This window comes from Lingula anatina, chromosome 3 (genome assembly GCF_051362555.1).
Source record: "Lingula anatina isolate TDL-2025a chromosome 3, LinAna3.0, whole genome shotgun sequence".
NCBI classification, from domain to species: Eukaryota; Metazoa; Brachiopoda; class Lingulata; order Lingulida; family Lingulidae; genus Lingula; species Lingula anatina.
The window spans coordinates 1,497,426-1,519,974 of record NC_141769.1 but is presented as its reverse complement, the minus strand read 5'-3'; the positions used below and the strand labels follow the sequence as shown (position 1 = coordinate 1,519,974).

Sequence of the window (22,549 nt, the reverse complement as noted above, 5' to 3'; positions counted from 1 at the left end):
ATCTTTGATGTGGTTACTTAACATGAATTTGTAATCAACATTTTGAACTTGGGGCGGCGTAGCTGTTCATCAAAGTCGTTGTTGGTTTTTCCAATCTCCATCAAATACGCATTTAGGGAGACAGGTTGATAAACATTTGCACTTCAACAGCGTCTCTCGTGTTTTCTTCCAGTTGTCTAGCTTACCTTTAAAGCTACATGTACCTTTCATCTCTACTGCCTATTTGAGATATATAAGCGGAAACGCCCTATTCATTAACTACGATAATACCCTTCAATCCAACCGTAAACAAAGTGCCCTGTTGGCGTGCAGATATAAAATACAAGTCAATTAAAATATATAATTTTCTCATACAAATAAACTTCTGTAAGCGGGCGCTTTGAGAAGAAATCTTAGGCGAAGGTCGACTAATTCTCCTATAGGAGGCGATTTCAAGGTGCACCTAAATCATACGTTTTACATAGAGAGAAATCTCCAACTCTGGAAACTAAAAAAAAATTTGTTTTAAACCTTATAATTATCTATTCATGTGCCTTTCATTACATAGGATTGCCATAATTTCTTCACTTTTGTATGAAAGTTCAACAAAATTAATTCCAGGACATAGATGCATACTTGTTAATTCATTTCAACTTATTATATAATTCATGAACAAAGAAAAAGTCACCTACTCATATTGATATCATAAATTTATTAAATCTATCAAAATTTAACAAAATTTTTAATTTGTGTAAACATATAATTTCTAAAGATAAATAATCTCTGACATCTTTGATATTTAAGAAACATTCATCAATAAAAACATAAGCAGCTACTTAACAGCCAAATAATGTTCTTATTAGATTTGTCTTACTAGGATAATAGAGTTTGACAAAAACTATAAAAATATATATTATCCCAATTAACAGAGGCAATTTAAGATGAAACATAAGGAGACAGAAAGTGCTCACTAAATAGGAGGCAGTCACCATTAAAATGAAGTGCAAGTGCTTAAATTAAGTTCAAATGGACCTTAATAATAATTAAGTGAATAATAACAATGGAAACATTACTTAAGGCCTGTTTCACAATTAAAATAATTATATAATAATAATGAGTAAATGAATTTTTTAAAAATCAAATCTAAATTTCTACAACCAGGTTCTGACATGGATAATTTTCTATATGTGTGAAGAGATCTATGTAATACTGGTCAGATTGCTTTAACCAATGCCATTACTGTACCTAAACTGAGAACACATATAACATTGTCATGACAACCATAATTTGCCCTATGGGCTACATTAAAGAAAGAGATATGTGGCCTTTCAGATCCTTCATTAAATGCAACATTAGTTTATTACATTATTTGAAAAGAGTTTAGACAGTCTTAACCAAGAGCAATTTTTGACATTTAAAGTAACAACAGTATTTAATTTAAGAGATAAATAGTCTGAAAGAAACAAAATGCTTGCCAGACCTTTGTATAGCAAACACTGAATTTTCCTTCAAATTTCACCAAATTTTCTTTATCACCAAGGTTTGTTTTACCCAAAGCTCAGAAAATTATAATTTCTATTTACCTTTTTTTAGTTCTAAATTACAAAATTCTTACAAAAGTAGTGCATCACAGATTATTCCATACCCAGGCCTTATAATTGGATTAGGCATTTGCAAACTCTAGCATCAGATTTGTGAGCAGGAATGACCAATTAATGATTCAAGCCACAAATTAAGTGCCTAAACATATGACCACAGTGCTACAATACACAAACCTCTCTGTTCCTGTAGACTAATTTTACATTGGGCAGATATGAGCATAGGTTAAAAAAAAACTTTGAAAATTTACCGAATCTCAGATAAGGCGAATCTCAGGAACCACAAAAAATTGAATTTAAAAATACGGAATTCTGCGTTTCTGTTTGGGGTACTTAATTTGTGGCCTTAGTCTTTAATTTGGGCATACATATGTGCCCTCAAATTTAAGGCTCATGGTAACATGCAGCAAATATCATTTATGAGGTCTGATAGCTCAGGTTACCATCATAATAAGATAAATAAAGAGATATGATAGATACAGAGCCTGAAACATGTCAATTCTATCTGCAATATTGTTATGATTTTCATGTCTCTCTGTTGATACAGTTAAACATACATGTACTGGTACACTACCCAGCTAATGTTATAAATGATCTACTTCAGCCAATCTCTTACCAACATGGAACAATTGACTTTCTTCTGGTTGATGTTTTTGTTTTGGTGTTTCAACCCCTCAAATTACTTTTGATTTTTCCATATCACTTATTTTTGCAAAAAAAAAAAAAATATTACTTAAATAAAATCATTATATCAGATATAGTCAAAAATTCTACTTATAAGAGATCAAACATAATTGTGCAGCTATAAAAAAAGTTTTGCACATTAACAAAGTTTGCCCATGTGACTTATATTTGTTCACAGTTCTTTTCTGGATTATACCCAGGAGTTGTATGGATGATTATACATGTGACACATAGTGAGTCATATCAAGGTGTCTATCCTGCCAATGTCACCCAGACAGTTTTAGTCCAACTCGTGCCAAAACACAAAATACCATAAAATTGTCAAATGACTAATTTCTATTGTAACCCATTACATACCTTAAAAATTTATTTTCAATCAAAATGCCTTGAATGCAAAATACACTTTTTCTTGACGATGCAAGTCAGCAGCAGGCAAAAAATAAGTTTTAAACCAATGGCAGCTTAAAACTGCATCATAAGAGGCATATTATCTGGACTTTGCAATTAAAAAAGTTGTTATGTTATAAACACTACATTTGGGTTTTATGATAAAGGGATGCTCAAAATCAAAATTACAACTGTGTAATAAGTTACTTTAACTCATTTTATGAGACACACAGCAGTAATGTAGCCTCTAAGAAATTAGACAATGTGAAAAGTACAGGTTCATTTTTAACAAAAAAATTAATTGCACATACAATGAATTAAGAGACAGCACTGAATTCAATTTCTCACTTGCGATTCAACCTCATAGCCACACATCCAAATCGGCACCTCCCAAATGGCAGCGTGATGTTTGGGACTATTTTCCAAGTGTCGGTGTCCAAATCGTATTCTTCCACATTGGAGAAAAACGAGTTCTCCCCATCATGGCCGCTAAGTACGTATATTTTCCCATTGATTGTTGCAGCACCTGAAAAATGTTAACAACAACCCTCATTACCATTTTATACTTATTATCAATAGGCAACAAAAGGGTATGTCAGAAGGGAGTTTAAAGGAATTAACACAATACAAATCAAAATAATTTAATTATTGTAAGCACCCATGGTGATACCCTAAAAGTACAAAAAATAAAGGTATTTTCTCAACTGTGGCAATTGGACGGGGGCGTCTCGATAGTCCGAAGGTTCATTGGTCCAAAGGTTCATTGGTCCGAAAAGTGGTAACATTTTCATCGATTTTTTAATCAAGGGTTCATTGGTCCGAAGGTTCTATAGTGAACATTCGGACCAATGAACCTTCGGACTATTGAACCTTCGGACTATCGCTACGGCCCCAATTAAACATGACAGACCAACCCCAAATTTAGAATTCTTTTCATGAGACCAGTTTCTCAATTTATCTCTTTAAAGATCTGCTTTACTTTCACTTTAGTCTACTCAAGGATAATATTTTGTAACAATAATACATATCTCTTTTAATTTTCAGTGGACAAAAATAGTATTAACAAGGCAGCAAAGCTGTCAAATGTACAGATAAAAAGCAGAAAATAATAATGCACAAAATATAATACTGTCAATTCTGATGCAATAATACATTTTGTTTAACTGCTAAATCAACAAATTTTAATTCTGCACTACATGTTATACTGATGGAAGTAAAATTTGTAAAAAGCATAAAGCTTCAGGCCCATGAGAGTTCAAGTTCATACTGCCAGAATGACGAAAAGTAAACATTTCACAACAAATTGCATAGATTTCTAATTTTAGCTGTATGTCAATCCTTAGTATCATTCCTGTAAATAAAAAAAAAAAATAAGTGACAGTTTTCTTTACATAACTTTACATTTGTGGTGGCAGTGCACAAAGGAGGGTTTTTTGTCAAATTTGATGCAATATTACATAATAATTAATGCTATAAATAACACCCATTTTCAAATTTCTACTATAAATAACATGGACACTTAGGAATTTTGATTACCATTTGGCTTCATGCCCATGGGAGTTCTAATTCCCACAATGAAGATGCCAATAAGTGAAAAATGAAAATTTCACAAAATGTGTAACTTCCAGAAAAAGAAGCCAATAAGCTCCTTTTCTAACTCGGGCTGCATTTTAGTCCCATGTTTCTTCTTTCTATTAAGCTTGAGAATCAGAAGTAACACAGTTTTTCCTTACTGGTCATCATGGCAGCAGTGTCCAAAATAGGGTTTTCCTTAATTTTGATGCAATTATTGCATAATGCTTAACAGCATTATCACCATCAATTTTTAACAACAAAATAAGTATCATGGATATTTAGAAAGCGTGACTAGCAAAGGTCTTCAAGCCCATGTAAGCTCAAACTCACTTTGGAAATGCTGATAAGTGAAAAATCAAATTTTCACACAAAAAAAAAAAAAAAAAAAAATGGTTTTCTAAATGAAGTTGTATTTCAGTCCTGCGTTTCTTTCCTTTAAGTTTGAGAAGAGTAAGTGACAGGGTTTTTCCTTAAATGGTCACTATGGCAACAGTGCCCAAAATAAGATTTTCTTCAATTTTGATGCAATATTACATAATGTAGAACAGCATAATGATCATCAATTTTTAATAATAAGGAACCTATTTAGCAGAAAATGTGACTAGCAAAGGTCTTCAAGTATATGGAAGTTCAAAATCACACCTTAAAAATGCAGATATGTGAAAAATTTAAAATTTCACAAAAACTGTATAACTTCCAGAAAAATAAACCATCATCTTTATATTGGTCCCATAAATCTTTTCTGTAATTTTAGGAAAAGTTCGTAACATTTTTTTTTTTAATTTTGATGGAAAAACCTTTTCTACACAAAAAAGGTACAACTTCATGAAAACTGAACCAATTAAGCTTACTTTTGAACTTGAATACAGCTGCTCTAGTATTGGGCTGGAGCATTGGCCACACCTTTCTTGATATATAACAAAATGCAATGGCTAAAATCTAAATAAACAAACAATTTTTTTGGGAACAAAGTACACTAAATTTTGGTTTCAATATTAAGGCCAGTTTTCTATTAGTAAGATTGATCACTCCTGTGTTTCAATCTGACACGCTTTTTATGCACAGACACATCTGTGTCTGTGCATAAAAAGCATGTCACAAAGCAAGAAAAGAAAGCAAACAAAAGGCTGTATAACTTATATTTCTCAATAATTAATTTTATTGTAGACAGAAAGAATATGGCTTTGTTTTATGATTCTACAATCAGTAATGTGTGCGCTATTTAATGTTCATTCTCCTGTATTACTGACAAAACAAGAAAAATGTTATTTAAACAAGCCAAGAAAGAGTTCTAAATAAATAACATGTCCTTTTTTTGTATAATTACTATAGGTAATAACATTTATTTTTTTGTACTACTACTATAACTATTTATGCCTGTACATTTTCACCAGCTCAGTCTGGGGTAGAAAGTATGAATAAAGCATATTATGTACAGGGGATAATATGGACTAACATCACACCTAGAGACATAAATGGAAAAGTTACTACCGCAATTATGAATAATTACCATTATCTAATGAAGCTACTTCTATCTGAAAAATGTCTCAATGTACACTTTCACATGATAACCCATTCCCCAAAGTCATTTGTGCCATAAAGTATACTGTAAGGCTGTACAATAGCCAGATGTGCTGTAAATAGTCCACCCCCAGGGCCCAGTATCATCAACACTGGGTAGTGCTAGCCTCTGAATGACACCGTCCATCAGATAAAACTGTTATCCTCTGGGCAATTATCCTGAGGGTAATGTAATGCTTACTAAACACTAGATACTTCTTATTGTCTCTGATGTTGCTTTCCAGTGGTTAAAAAAGGCTGCCGTCCTCGGGATAACTGTCCAGATATCTCAGTCTACGTAGTCAACTGATTGTTAAAGCAGACTTCAGTACTGTATTTAAATGTGTAGGCCTAATGTTGGAAAACTTTAAAACACTCATCATTGTACATATATGGTTTATAGAATTAATGTAACCTCCTTGTTTTTAATGTTTTCATGTGTTGTTATTGTATATATATATATATATATATATATATATATATATATGAAATGCAAGTCAAAGACAAATTCCCTGTCTTGGGCAAATAACATGATCTTACCTGATTTTAAGACCTTCAGTTTCAAGCATGCTTATTTCTATGTTACAAGTATATCTTTTTATCTAGTTATTTTCTATATAATGTGTTCCACATAGATGTTAGAAATGATCTTTACCTACCAATCTATTTACACTTTGCACTTCACATCATTCCATATTTTACAAAAAGAAATGTCGTCATCTTTCATTAGATTCACTTCCCATTTTTTTTGTACCATAAACTACTGACAAAAAGTTATTCATTTTTTGAAAGTTCTAGAGCACAAAATAAGTGATCCATTTTCAATAGGTACAGAATCAGATAGACCCAACTTGAAAGGAATCATAACTTTAAAATTACATTCCTGGCATATACATATTGTACATAAAAGGGTTATCTCCAGGGTAAACCACTTCTGGTGTAGGGAACACATTATTAGAATATGGAGCTCTACACGGCAGTTCAGGTTGCTGATTCCTGAATATGTTGTCAGAACTCTGATTAACATACGAGTTATCAGGGTGCTGACTACTGGATCCATTTTCTGAGAGGTGGCTCATAAAAGATCCAGCATCACTAGTGGTGTTTGGACTCTTTAACGTTTCATCAACATGCTGATTTTTGTGAACTTTAGCCAGATTTCTCAATTTGTCTCCAGATTTGACTGCTTTCTCTCCAGTGTGGGTTCTTTCATGTGCGTTACATTTTGCCTTCCTAATGAACCTCTTGTCACAGTACTGACACTGAAATGGTTTCTCTCCAGTGTGAGTTCTTTCATGTATAACACATGGCTGTTTATTAAGAAAACCTTTCCCGCAAAAAGAGCAAACATGTGGTTTAATTCCCATGTGATTCTTTACATGTTCTCTCCAATTTGCTCTCCTTACAAACCTCTTGTCACAGAAATCACATTTGAATGGTTTTTCTCCAGTGTGGAAACGTTCGTGTTCACTACGAGATAATCTGGTGGGGAAATGCTCCTCACAATACTGACATTTGAATGGCTTTTCGCCCGTGTGTTGTGTCCTTTCATGCGACAACAACGTCGACTTTTGGGCAAAGCTTTTAGTACAGTATTGACATAGAAATGGCTTCTCCCCAGTGTGGGTTCTTTCATGCTCATCCAGTTGGAAATTTGAGTGGAATTCCTTACAACACACGCCACATTTGAATGATTTTTCACCAGGTCTTCTGTGAGTTTTCATATGGTAGTCAAGTGACTTCTTTCCTATGCATGTTTTACCACACTTGGAACAGTCCATGGGTTTAAAGTTAACACTATGTTTATACTCATGTTTAAGACATGCACTTTTTCTTGTAAAAGCTTTTTGACAGTGTTCACATTTAAAGGGTCTCTCACCAGTGTGAACTCTTTCATGTAAAATTTGCTCACTTACTCTATTGAATGTTTTATCACAATGTTGGCACTTATATGGTCTTATCTCCAAGCTGGTCTTCTTCTCACTTTCCTTGGCCTTAGCATTCACTTTTTTCACCGGAAATAAACCATGCTTTATCTTTTCATGCTTTACACGTGAATTATTTCTAATAAAGTCCAGGCCACATTGTCTGCATTTAAAAGGCCTTTCTCCAGTGTGAATCCGTTCATGTTCAATCCATGCATCCTTCCTGTCAAATGATCTGTCACAGTATTGGCACTGGTAAGGTCTTTGCACAGTGTGGGTACTTTCATGTTCCTCACAGTCTTTAGTGGTTGGGAAAGGTTTAAAGCAAACCTTACACTGGTATGGTCTGTCTATGTGCATCAGCTTTTCATGTTGATCGCAAGAATATTTCCTATAAAATCTTTTGTCACAATGCTGACATTTGAATGGCTTTTCTCCAGTATGTCTTCTCTCATGCACTCTCCAATCCTCTTTCTGTGTATACGTTTTATCGCAGTACTGACACTTAAAGCGTTTTTGTGAGGTAACATGTTCTCCAACAGAATCATCTTCATCTGCAGATTTAATGGCAATACTTTCATGCTTGATAAGCATATCAACATCTTTATCTGGATTGTGACCTTTATTCCCTTCATTGTTCAACTGAAGTTCTTCTGAATCTGAGTCCCCAGAATGATTGTCATCGTCATGTAATTGTACATGTAGCTGTGCATCGATGTGGAGAGCTATTATCTCCCTCTTCATGGTCTGATAAGACTTCATGAAATCTAGACACCTGCAACAGCAGACATCTGAATCATCAGGAGGTGAAAGTATTTTCAAAAGTTCACGAATTTCTTTTTCAATATCTGGACAAGAGGAGAGCTTTGTGTATTCCCTCTTGATATTGTCTTTGGGTGGACCACATACCATACACTTGGGGATTTGTTTTGAATCTTTTCTTCTTGAATTAGCAGTCTCATTTGTGACTTGGAAAGATGCAGCAATAAATGATGCTTCTTCTTGACTTATACCTTCAACCTCTGAGCTAGTCTCTTGCTGACCTTCTTGTCCTTCTTCGTCGCTTTTTTCAAACCCGTTTCGATCATCCACATCTTCTTTTAAAATTCTTTTTTCTTCAGCTAAATACGTTCTTTGTCTCTGAACAAACATATTTATATAATCACCACCTAAAGAAGGAAGCTCCTTTTCATGGCCGATGGTTTCTTCACTTCTTACTTCATAAGGCGTAGTCATTATTGATTCCCTGGACTTCACTTCAGACAGTCCTTTGTTCATCGATAGAAATTTTTACAGGTTGCACAGCTGCATGATATGCGATGAGAGACCTCAGGTAATCAGAAACTTAGGATTTAACTAGTATCTTTCTTATCCAAAGGATCTTCAAAATAAAAATTTGATATCGAAGACAATGAACAGTTTTTGCAGCAAAAAGTACCGGCCGCTCGATCCCTGCTGGGCAAAATATTGATAATTGGACAAAAAGGAAAATCGCTAGTTTTCGATAATATAATGCGAATCTCTAGATACTTTTCCTATATTTTTTGCCTTTGAATAAAGATAATGATAAGCGATAATTAATTTGGAAATTATTATTCTTTTAATAGAACCACCGTAGGAAATTTTCCTAAGATCACAAAAGAGGTATATGGTAATCATTTTCAACTATAGGATTAGCTTTTCTTGGCTAATTGAACTCATCATTTTCTGCCTTCACAGTTTTTCTAAGATATGCACAGCATAATAAAGCAAAGTACGCAAAGGGTAAGGAGGTCAAAGGGAGAGAGGCCACCAAAGACCCCCTTCGTTTTTTTAAACCACTCAGTCATAAGCACAGGAAGGCTTTGGGGGATACTCCCCTTATTTTCCTGAGTGCCCCACCCACCCTCCATACATATCCCCACCCCTCAATATTTGTTTTAAACACAGTTGCACCAAATGGAATCTTCACACAATCAGCTTAGATATTTAAAAATATCAGAAAGGACTTCATTTCGTTTCATTTTACTGAATACATTTAAAGGACTTATAGTTTCACAGATACACGTAAATGCTCCCTCCTGGCATTGAGAATAATATAGAAAGGCTGGTAATTACATGTATATAGAACTACATTGGAAACAAGCTGTTAAACTGAATGCAATCAGCGAGAGTCTCCAAAGAGTTGGTTTAATCTACTTAGACCAATAGTTTGGAATGAGATTAATGAGCCTGTACACAGACCTTTGACCTGCCCTATCAACCAAACTAAAATACATTAATTTAAAACCCTAATTTCACAACTACTGGCAATAAACGGTTGGGAAAATGTTAAAATATCCAGGAATTCACAAAAAAAAATTACAATTAATGACAACTAACAGAGGGTAAAGATTAAAGTTATTCATATTTATTCAAAACATATCAGTATAATGACGTCCATGATGTAATTTAATTTTTAATTACTAAATATCAGGTAAAATCAAAAGTGAATTTCTAGTCTTGAAAATCCTCCATAAATATTGGGTTTAAAGATGTTAACTTTAGGATTATTCTAATTCTTTCTGAAATCAGACAACATAAGTCATCAAAATCCATAGAAATATTAGATTGTGATTATTAATTGTGATTCTAATTAAGACTGTTCCCTTGAAAAATAGCTTATCTAAAGGTTTTTCTTATTCTTTTATGTATTTTTCAAAACATTGATTATTTTATAGGATATTAAAAACATTCATAACATACAACATTAATTGTTCATTACATATAGCCAAGTGCATTAGATATAAATATATCTTAATTATCAGAAAGTTATGAATTTTAATTAAAATGAATTATTTAGATTTATACCTCTTTAAGATGCATTTGAAGTCATATAAGCTCACCAAATTCCATCATAATGTTTCAAAAAGTGTGACTTAATATACCAAAATATTGTTTCATATAATACCCGCAAAATGACATTTGAACTACGTAATATGTTCTGCTAACACTGTGCTGTACACTACCGGAGCACACAAGTAGGTCAAATTTTGACCAAAAATTTAAAACAAGAGATAGCTGTACTGAAATGAGTTTATTTCTATTTCAACACGTACTTTTTTACATAGAACAAAATAATCAGTGTACTGTCATTTTGATACAATCAACTTAGAAGACACATCTGTGTCTGTACATAATAAAGGAAAGAACAAAGAAAATGAGAATCAATGGAAGCGATATAATTTTCAGTACCTTACATCCAGCATATGGATATAAATTTAATGATTTAATGAGATATGTGCATAAAGTGAAATTTGGGCACAAAACTGACCATTGTTTTTGCACCTACCTGCATCAATTAAACCTGGTCCCTGTCATAGGAGACAGCTGTGACCATTGCACCTACCTGCATCAAACTTGGTCTCTGTCATAGGAGACAGCTGTGACCATTGCACCTACCTGCATCAAACCTGGTCTCTGTCATAGGAGACAGCTGTGACCATTGCACCTACCTGCATCAAACCTGGTCTCTGTCATAGGAGACAGCTCTGACCATCGGTTCCTCTCAACATCATACAGACAGAGCTGACGACTGGCTGTTACCATGTCTGTTGTCCCACCCACTGCATACAACTGGTTTCGGGCCACCAACAATGCGCTAAGACAGGCAGGCTGCGGCATCGGGGCCAACTGTAGAGATAAGACTGATTAAATTATTTTTTTTAATAAAATGATGCTTCAGTATATACATGTAATATATCTAATAAGTTATCCATCAAAATTAACAGGTTTGGCAATTTAAAAACATGCCAATAAAACCAAATTGTATATAGATCATCAACAAGATGGAGACTACTTTTGGAAGTTGCTGCAGTAATTCATTGCTCTATCTGAATGACACCATCATTTCAGCCAAATCAATTTTAGTCTTTTTGGAAGTTTTTTCTAGGACAAACTTTCCTTACAATGGGCAAACTGAACTTAGTCATCTTTTTTTTTTTTTTGAATATTTGAGTCAAAATGATGACCCTGAAAATAAATTTAATTGCTGAACAAACAAACAAGGCCTCAAAAACACCTTTTACCTGCATTCAAATATGTGTAATTATCAAATATCAAGGCACAGAGTTTCAAAACTGGTATCATTATTTTTCATCTTTTATAATAAATCCATATAAAAGACCTATATCTATCTATCTATCTATCTATCTATCTATCTATCTATCTATCTATCTATCTATCTATCTAAGATCTACCCACCGTCTCCCACTGGTCAATTCTGGGGTTATATCTCTGGAACATCTCAGTACATTGGTTACTGGGGTCAACTACACCTCCTGAATAAATAAATAAATAAATAAATAAATAAATAAATAAATATGGTTTCAACACACACACTGCATTTTATTACATGCATTTCTATTAAAACTGCGCATTTACTGTACCGGTAGTACTAACAAATGAACTGTACAAATGACATACAATTGTGACCAAAAATTTTTTTGTATAGTAATGCGTCTGACAAGTTTTGCAAAATATTAGTGGCTACTGTAAGTCACACTAATAGCAAAGTGAACAGCTACCTGCGACATACAAGAATCCATTGAAGCCCACAGCCTGACACCTGCTGACCGCCACACCCAGAGACTGGACAAATGACCAGGTGTTGGTCTCAGGACAGTATTTCTCCACTGTGTCCACTCTGGCTTGACCATCATAGCCTCCCAGGACATACATGACTCCATCTAGAGTTGTCATACCTGATACAATGACAAAGTGAATAATATTGGGGAATATCATTATCATATCATTATAATAGCATTAAAATAACATAGTATTCCCACCATTAAGTTGTCATGATACCTAGAGTGAAATAATGACAGAACTAGTGAATAACATTAGAAAATATCACTGTTATATCATCATCATATCATTATTTTAATATCTCCACCATCTACAGTTGTCATACCTAGAGATAAACAATGATACATTGAAGAATATTGGGAAATAGCATTATAATATGATTACCATATGATTATAATATCATTAAAGGTTGTCATACCTAGAGGGCAACAAAAATATGCTGAATAATATTAAGAATTATCATATTATAATAATTTTATCATATATCTACAGTGTACCAAAACCAATAAATCATTAACCAACAATTGATTTTGTGTATCAAGTTCTAATTTCATTATCTAGCTTTTTCCTCACTTGTGATCATCTAATATTTTGTCTTGAGAAATATCCTTATGTAACAGTAAATACTTACCGTGTCTTGCCCTGGGTGTATTCATGCTGGCCACCCTAATCCATTTATCCAGCACTTTCTCATATCTCAGCACATTATTCAGTACAACTTTGTCTTTGTTGAATCCACCTGAAACAGACAGTACCATACAGTAACAGTCAGGACTATAGTTATATTAAAGGGTTGGGATGGGTGAGGTAAAACAATAAATCAAATAAAAAATTTTAAATCACAAATACATGTAGATAAACAAATAATTAACAAAATTTGGCACCTGTGTTCTCTTTTTTTTTTTTTTATTTTGGATCCAATTTTGGGTCTGATGAAAAAAAAAGTAATTTGCCTTAAATCAAAAATATTAGTAAGATCTCCAAATCAAGTTATCATCATCATAACTCACCAGCAATGTAAACATGTTGATTGTCTGATAGCACTGCACTGTGATGACAGCGAGGGAATGGGAGCTCCTTCAACTTCCACCAGCGTCCTTCTTGAAAATCATAACAGTCCACGCAATTGAGGTAATTCTTGTTGAAGATTTCACCTCCGATTGTCATGATCATTTCAGTGGTTGCCATGCACTTTCTTGGCCTGATTCGTGGTGATTCCATTTCAAGTCTTCTGTCCTGAAATTATATGGGGAAAAAATAAACTCCAAATATTTATGCAGCAAGGGAAAGGATAACTTGCAGATTATGAAATTCTTACTTAGTGTAAATTTTAATTAGATTTATTTATAATCCCTGTACAGCAGTTAGTACCATACCATTCAATTGTTTCAGAAGTGGTTTCATTTGTTTAATTTTTCAACTAATCAATACCAACCACTCATTCCCTTACTTTCAAGATGAAAAACTTCAGGGCTTCATCTATGAGAGCTCTGCAATCTGGAGACAGGCGTAGAACAGATTCCTTCTCCATTTTATCAAACAGGAAGTAGGGACTGACCAATGGCAGACGGACATATTGAAGAACGTCTGCCAGCACTGCTGCCCTGGTGTCAGGTTCATGTTTCACCCAACTGAGAACAGCATCAAAGACAATCTCCTCATTTTCCACCTCCAATTCATCGCTGCTTATCAACTCAACCAATTTATTTTGGGGTAGAAGCAAAATTTCCTCATGGCGGGATACTTCTGTGAAGTGGCCTTCTGTGAACTGCTTGGCCTTTTCACTCAGCTTCAGGCACACATGTGCTTCAGCAAAACAATGAATCCCAAGACAATTACTGGGGTCCATTTCCTTCTCGAGGAACTTGCAGCAGGCCTCGCGAATTGACTGAATCTGGACCAAATTGGCAGCCGAAAGGAGCTGCTGAGCGTTTTCGCGGGTTATGGTTATACTGGCTGTGTAGGCATAATCTATCAACTGTTTCATAATGTTGGCACAAATCCCAGAGATGTTGATTCTCTTTTCAATACTTTCCTTCATGTCTCCTAGAAAATTATGAAGAATTCTTTTAAATCTCTCACTCTTTCTCTCAATTCTCTGGTATGCAATCATGAAGGCACTATATATGAAGATAGCAAAAAGAAGATCACCCTGACTAGATTCACAATTTTCTTTTCTGTGTTTTTGTTAATTTCAATCAAAGAAATCACTTAAGAGTACTCAAAAAGTTTTTGAATGCAATTATTTTTAGTTCTAATTAGTACAAATTATACTAATTAGCCCAAAAAACATTTCTGACAAATTAAAAAGTGCAGCAACCAATCCCTTTTACTTGAATAGTCTACGTACCAGTGAACATGGCCAGAAAGTAAGGCGAACAGGCAGCCAACACATTACGATGACAGGGAAAGTCTTGTCCATCAACGCAGATGATGACATCACACAGGATGCTCTGGGCGCGCTGATGATTTAATCCCTGCAGGAGAGCCAGAGCATGGGAGGTCTCAGAGAAATAATACTCATGGATGTAGCCTTCTTCAAATGAACCAAACAGTCCTAAAATTACAGCAAGATTTAACAATTATCTTTATTGGTACTAACACTTCTACATAACAGGTCACAGAGATTATACAAGTACAAGAACTTATCAATCACATAAATATCTTATTGTAATAATTTCTAGTATTTGAAAAATAATTCGAAACATAAATATTTAGAGAATTGGGATACAGTGTAATACTTGAAAACATTTGAAAATTCAAAGTAAAAGAAAAATTTGTAACAGGGTATTTTTGAAAATAACTTAGATGACTTTGAGAATTGGAAAGGAAGACAAGTTACATGGAGGTTTATACCAGTGCATCAAATCACCTGGGAGGCTTTCCAAAGCCATGACTTCTTCAGTTGGTGGTTCTTGTCCAGAGTTTGGCATCACAATGGTTCACAAGAAATATGGCTGGGAGGTACATAAACCATGAGAGCCATACAATGTACAGTGTGGTAGACGTCAAAAGGGGAAAATGCAGTTCAGTCCGTCTCTACTGTTAGTCCTGGCCACAGTTTGTGTACAAGAATCACAATTATAGGTGTTTAAGACAAGTGTTCATGCAGTTTCTGATTTATGCCTCAAATGACTCAATCCTGTCTGACAGAGCACTATATGGTTCAAGCCAGCAGTACTGTATGGCACTTGCAGCCTGTGGGGTGGAAGATTTGACTGTCAAGGCTGGGTGTGACTCCATACACATAGGTACCTGTATGCATTTCACTGAAAAAGACAGAAAAATAAAGAAATTGTCATCTTCATTTGCTTTAACACAATTATATTACCTGCTACGTTCCAAACAGATCTTTGGGATATACAAGTATGTTCCTGACCACCATTTTCTTCTACAGTAAAAAAGCTAACAAAGAGATTCAGGTAATTTCAGCAGCGATAACAACAGCAAGAATCATGACCATTTTTGTTCTAACACCAGCTGTTGGTACACACCCAATAGGTGGTATCGCCTCTCTGATCCTCTAGTACTGGGTAGTGACAAACCAATCCTTCAGGATATATGCTCCAGACTCCCATTTCTCATCGACAGTGAAAATCATTCAGGTAAAGTCAACTGTGCTAACAGAAGGTAGTTCTGCTCTCAAATTTCTGAAACTGCTTGCCAAGACTGTGCAGCTTTCATCTGGGTCCAATTATCAATTTATCACAGAACTGGTTTCCAAAATCTTGTGCTAAATCTCTCAGAAAAAGAACATTTTTCAAACATTAGACTTGTGATGTTCAGTTTAGTAGAAGCCTAGTGACTTAACTCTATTAGTATTTCTATATTTAGGGACAGACTTACATAAGATTAATGTGTAATGCTGATTATACAAAAAGTCAAAATCTCCCAGAAAAATAACACTTTTCTGACATAAGATAAACTTGTGAGGCCAAGTGCATACAAGAAGCCAGAATCTCTGAGAAAAGTAACAATTTATGACATAAGATAAAATTGTGAGGCCAAGTTTACAAGAAGCCAGAATCTCTGAGAAAAGTAACAATTTCTGACAAAAGATAAACTTGTGATGTTGAGTTAATTTACAAGAAGCTGAGGAGCTTTCCATGGTGACTCAACTCTGTTTTGATATTTAAAGCCATTTACCAAACTGGAAGAAACCAGTCTTGTGGTTTTCCTGCCAGGTACACCTTTCAGAGGACACTGGAAACTCACATCTCTACAACCATTTCCAATCAGAGACCCTAGCCAGCAATATCAAAATGGGTTCTTTTTCCAAAAAGAAAAATGTGTCTTTTCATACCTTAAATCAACCTAAGATATGAAAATGCATAGAACCTGGATCAAATTTAGATTCAGAGTGGACACTTTCTGACTGGTTCTTTTGATACCCCCAAACTTGCCTGTCTACAGTCTTATATATGGTGCATGTACAGTATACATGTATATACAGTACCTCTGCCCTTCCCACCCACATTTCCCTAGATGTGATTTCTATGTGATTTGACATACACATATGCTCTTTGACCATTTGTTACTGTCCTCTTTTCTGACGTTTACCACCCTTTTTGCCTCATGCTTACAACAACAATTTTCAACTGATGGTAAACATTCCCACCAGTTTGTCAAAATACATCATTTTAGGATTTCTTTTGCTGGAAACGTTTGCTAGAAAACTTGAACTTTACCAAAAAAAAGTTGGATTGGGCTCAACACCCATGCAAGTCAAGTTTGGCAGAAATTACAGCTTCAAACAACTCAAAGGTAAAAAAAGACTGCTCCAGGCTGAAATTTTTGCAGATAACCTTTGGAACATAGCCTGGTGATGCAATATATTGATTTTAGTTAGTAGCAAATCATTTTTGATTAATTGCTTCCTGTGGTTTACTAACAAAGTTCAGCAATGTGCCATAACACAGATAAAAAACCACACCTATACTCATTTCATATTACATTTGCTCTGCTCAATGTCAATATAAGGAAGTCTAAGACACAAAACTGTTCCCCATTCTATATAACTGTATATCTGAATCAAATAAAGCTATCCAACTTGGCATTAAAAATAATAAATATATTTTTTCTTACAGACTAGTCAGGAATCTAACCCTACCATTACACAGAACAGGTAAAACAGTTTTTGCTCAAAGAAATTCAAGGAGTTTATTTATTTTGGCACCCCTTTGTTCCCTTGGGCTGTTTCTACGACCAGAACACTGTCTGGGTTGTAAATCAATTTTGTCCTTGTTGCACACATACCTCAGTGCAAAGTGCCAGGTAAAATAAGAATCACATGACTCATTAGATGTGTTTTAGACAACTTTGCCTCCCGTCTGGCACCAGTTGCCACATTGCCTGCAGTCACTTGGTTCCAAAGAAATGTTCCAAATATAAACTGGGATACAAAAATCCCTAACATCTCAAAATTGCCAATTACCTTCATAATAATGTTCCAAATATAAATTTCAAAACCCATGCCATTCTCCAACACCTTTTCACTTTCAGTCACCAGGTAGACAAATCTAATCATATAACCCCAAAGTATAAGCCAATTACATCAAAATTCTGAGCCAAAGCATGAAATAATGTAATACATTTGAATTAATCAGTCAGTGGAGGTAGTTCTATCCATGAGGCAGAAGTATTTGTTTAATAAATACAGTAATGGCATATGTGGTGTTACTAATGTGCACCCGGAGTTTCAGTTGACACAAGAAACTCACCTCTCTACTGTCTTAACTGTCCAGGCATACTGAGAGTAGAGTGGCAAGTTTCCAGTACCCTCTTAAACTCAGGGTTATTAACAGGGTGTTCCTAAAATAGATTTCAAAACCGTATCTCCTAAAGTGATTTTTCTCCAAAACAAACACTTATGGGCTTTCTCACTTATGGGCGCCACTCAACAAATCTCTTCACATGTAAGCTATCCTCTGATGACCTCTGTGAACTTGACCATGATGTCAACAAGCTATGGCAGTGCAGCATTTCAGGCAGAGGTTACTTGTTTTTTTGTTTTATTAGCAACAAATGATCCTTATGGATGCATTCCTCTAAGGAAAATAGCTTCTTGACCATCTCACAATGTTCCCATTCTTGTTGTTCTCAATCTTTTCTCTTCTCTTTTTTCTGCTTTAGTGAGCTGGATTAAACTTTTTAGGCCCAACAATAAAAATTCAAAGGCTAATATTGATTTTTTCAGTAATTAAGCAACATGAAACAATCCCTTCAATGGGAAAAAAATAATAAAATTAAAAGGTATCCATCTTTCTGTAGGTCAATTTTGCCACGGATCCATTGAACAAACAAATATGCAGACAGCTTTAACTTGATAGATCTAATTGAGTGTTGTCAGGTAAAAGTGGCATTTAAACTTTTAATCAGGCCAAAAACATGTTGCAAATAAGAAAAATAGAATGTTGTATGGAATTATAACTATATCCTTCTCTACAAACTACAAGTCTAGAGCTTTCAGTACTTGTTGTAAATATTAATCTTACCAATACATTTTACAAAACTGATGAAACTTCAAGACAGGTATAAAATCAATTTGGATTTTTTCGTTATTTAATAATTGCAAAGGAGCATAAAAAAGCAGTTAACTGTACAACAGGAAACTTTATAAACAGGAGTGTTTTGCACAATGAAATTAAACATTTTAAAGCTATAATTTACATCAAAACCAAGCAAGTAAGTCACTGTTATGTCTGATTGTGGATTTTTCACTTCCCAAACACTCAGATGTGCACTTGGTGAGCAGCATAACCTTATTTCCTGGAATCCAGCCAAACAAAACAATTCACAGAATCTGAACAAAGAAAATAGCAAAACAGTCCTATCATATGCTGTTCATACATTTTCACTATATCTTTCACCAGCAAATTCATCAGGTCTGAAGTAAAAACTCAAGGAAATGATATCTTTTTATAGCATTTCTCACATGCATAGATATTCTATTTTGTGGTAATGTAGGAACCAATCAACACTAAAGTAAACAAAAATTACAACACCTTACACTTACTACTGGGGATTACGTTCAACCCAAATTTAATGTCAAAGAATGGTTAGAGTAATCCATTCATGCAGCCCTGAATCTAATTCACAAAGCTTCTTCGCTTTCACAAACTATACAGTCTACAAGTATGTTGTACATGTAGCAGGCACATTTCACACAATTTGACCAGTTCATCTAAGAAAACAACATTTCAATATAAAGCAAATCAATTGCATGGATGAATGAGAAAAGTGAATAGGACTAATAATATACAATCTTGACTGCATACAAAACCATATTTAACTAGTCTAAGAGCAGTTTACAACTGAACATGTCATCCAGTATTTTAGTGCTACTGGAGTATTTACAGATTGGTCATAAAACTGTGATCACTGCAAATCTAAAATCTTTACATTTCACCACAAATTCGCCTGTGACAAAGCGTTAAAAAATGAACAATTACAAATATACAGAGTACATCTATATATATCACCCTTCTACTAAGAGACTTCATATGCTACTGTATCTAGTCAAATACTGCTGTGTAATTTACCTATCTCCCACAGCTTCCAACACAAAGTAGGTCCAAACCCCGTCTGAAACAATAAACAACTGAAAACATCTTCTTGCTATCAGCTGACTTTATACCTACAGCCCATCTGAATTATCCAGATTTCCTGCCAAACAATTCTCAAGCTTAAAAACACAGGACAAAGGCCTCTTTGCAGTTTCCTTTGCCCCAAGAAGTATAAATATGGCTTATACAAACAGGATGGTGTGTATACAGTTATTGGGTCTGGATTTTGATGATCATTACAGTATTAGTCATTACTGCCGAACTGCTGCCAACATTTGGAAATTGAAATGTCTGAAAACTCATACTAGTACATACACTAAGTCACTGTAACCTTGATAAGGAGGAAGATTGGGGTGAGGGGTGGAGATCGCCATAAAAAATTAATGAATTGCCTCTAAACTTTTACTTGAAATATCGGTATATTATGTAGCATACTTTTAGTGCAGGATACAGGGCTTGCTATTTTGTACCAATATTATTCAGGTTTATCAAAAAATTTACCTTATAATTATGTACATGTGTTCTTGCTTGGGTATTTATACCATCATTTCTAGTGCTTCAGCCCTGGTCTACTGGTATCAGGCCCTGTTTTTTTTTCTTTTTTTTTTTTCAAGAATGGTTTTCCACTGGAACTGCTACTACCTCATAGTTAAAACATCAAGACCATTAATGAGTCAGTACATTGGGTTTGTGCCAGTTCACAAGATAACTGATGTTCATTACCAGGATGTGTACCTATATGTACAGTATACATACAGGACTAGTACTGGGTACTACATGTAGTACAATATACATGGGTATGGTTACATCAATGTCAAAATGATGCTTCCAAAAAATTCCCAGCAAAACACTTAGCAATGCAAAGTTTTAGTAGTTATAATATTATAATATTTAGAGAATCGGGCACCCATTTGTTGTTGCCACATTTAGAGTTATGGTGAACTGAAGATGACTCTAGTCAGAGTCTACTCCATATTGCTAACAGATATGACAGGCAGCGATGTCTTTTATGTCTGAAGCTTCATGTATGGATGTGGCAAATAGGGAATGTCATGCAACTGACAACAGCATGGTAAATCCTGAGACCAGTACATATGTATTTCAACGGGAATGAAAGATATACTTAGCATACGCTTTTACGCTGTTGTTAAAAATACAAAAACTACCTGCGTAGTCTATTATTTCTAAACTACATGATAACATACCTATCTGACCTTTAACTAACCCACAGATAGGCAATTTGCCATTTTTCAGACTTCACAACAAATGCACGTGCCAATGTTTTGGTACAAATCCAAGCATTGAATTGTGGGTAATTGGGACAAAACATTTAGCACGATTGAACTAAGGGCTACTAACGAGGTAACTTTATCACTAACGAGAACACTTTAGATTTACAATTTCCGAATGCATGTTTCACGGCGCTACCGTCAAGTTAACCTATCGCCTTCTTCTCTCGTCAGCGTTCAATATCTGTCTATCGGAAGTGACGCTCTGTAAAATGTCTTAACTCTCTAATGTTTGGAGGCTGTAACCGCACAGGAACGTCTGCTTTTGTGTTTGTAAACAAATTGATGAGATGAAGAGAACTCGATCCTTTTATTTTATTTTTCTACAACTCAGTAGCTCGAAACCTTAGTATATGGTGTGACTGGAAAAAGAGATTTCCTTTTTTCAAAGTTCTACAACAATGTTACCAAAAATTAGAAGATTAAGTGTGGGACAACATTAAGAACTTGAGTTAATTAGATGCACGGTCAACATTTATATGTAACCTCGTATGTGATTGACAACTTGTAACTATAACACTGACAGCATTAAGGGAGGCATTCTTTAAATTGTTTCATTTTGGATTTTTTGTATACCTCATTTTTAAATTACCTCATTAAAATAAAAAAAACCCACAAAACAAAATGTAAAAAAAAAACAAAAAAAAAAAAAAACACAAAACAAAATGTTACAACATAAGTATTTATTCACATCCATATTTATTCTGATTACTCATCATTTTCCAATCAATTCATGTATGTATGCCTGGCAATACTACAGTCAATTCCATTCAAGCATACATATGAGACCATTACACAGTAAATAATTTGGGGAAAATTTCAGCACTTCTCCTAAATCACCACAGCCTACTAAATCTTAAACTGTTGAGAAAATTACGAGAGGGACTCGATACCTAGAAACCCGCACCTGTTGTACACCCGAGTGATTACTGTTGAAGTGTAATTTCCAAAAATAGTAAAAGCTCAGTGTACGCCAGTCAATCCATCTGTACATTAATTATTATCAAACTATACAATACATCTTAACAGAAAATATACACCAAATAAACAAAATATTTACAAACATGTATGAAATATTACCTGTACACCAAATCCATGTGCTTTCCGTATATAGAAGAAGACAGAATGAAAATACAACAAATGTAAATAAAAATAATATCTGTTGAGCAATAGGTAGTCATTCTCAAATTAACATACCAGGAGGATAATACAAGTTCATCACATTAAGTAAGTTTGGATCTGTGATGACATATTTTTCTAAGTGCAATAAACAATATCAGAAAAAGGGGTCTAATATTAATTAGCAGATTGACAATATAAAGTTGTGTGTAGAACCAAGTGAAGCAATGACACACATCATGATGCCATCATGGTAAAAAACA

General features: G+C 34.5%; 2 protein-coding genes across 5 annotated transcripts; both read right to left on the bottom strand.

Annotated features, from left to right (window-relative positions):
- Positions 1-671: 671 nt before the first annotated feature.
- LOC106157500 (kelch-like protein 24a) lies at positions 672-21,315 on the bottom strand. Of its 4 annotated transcripts, none has more exons than XM_013533173.2 (10): positions 21,084-21,315; positions 15,186-15,582; positions 14,664-14,870; positions 13,764-14,359; positions 13,324-13,549; positions 12,945-13,052; positions 12,253-12,429; positions 11,930-12,006; positions 11,182-11,359; positions 672-3,174 (listed from the first exon to the last, which is right to left on the bottom strand). In XM_013533173.2, the coding sequence occupies exons 2-10, from the start codon at positions 15,244-15,246 to the stop codon at positions 2,993-2,995; spliced, it is 1,812 nt and encodes a 603-aa protein (XP_013388627.1). In that variant the 5' UTR covers positions 15,247-15,582; positions 21,084-21,315; the 3' UTR covers positions 672-2,992. The 4 variants fall into 4 exon arrangements, with proteins under 4 accessions (XP_013388627.1, XP_013388624.1, XP_086865542.1 ...); XM_013533170.3 differs by lacking the exon at positions 21,084-21,315 and adding an exon at positions 19,855-20,622; XM_087009416.1 differs by lacking the exon at positions 21,084-21,315 and adding an exon at positions 15,808-16,059.
- Positions 5,356-9,215, bottom strand: LOC106157499 (uncharacterized). Its single transcript, XM_013533169.2, has one exon. The coding sequence runs from the start codon at positions 8,984-8,986 to the stop codon at positions 6,659-6,661; it is 2,328 nt and encodes a 775-aa protein (XP_013388623.2). The 5' UTR covers positions 8,987-9,215; the 3' UTR covers positions 5,356-6,658.
- Positions 21,316-22,549: the final 1,234 nt, after the last annotated feature.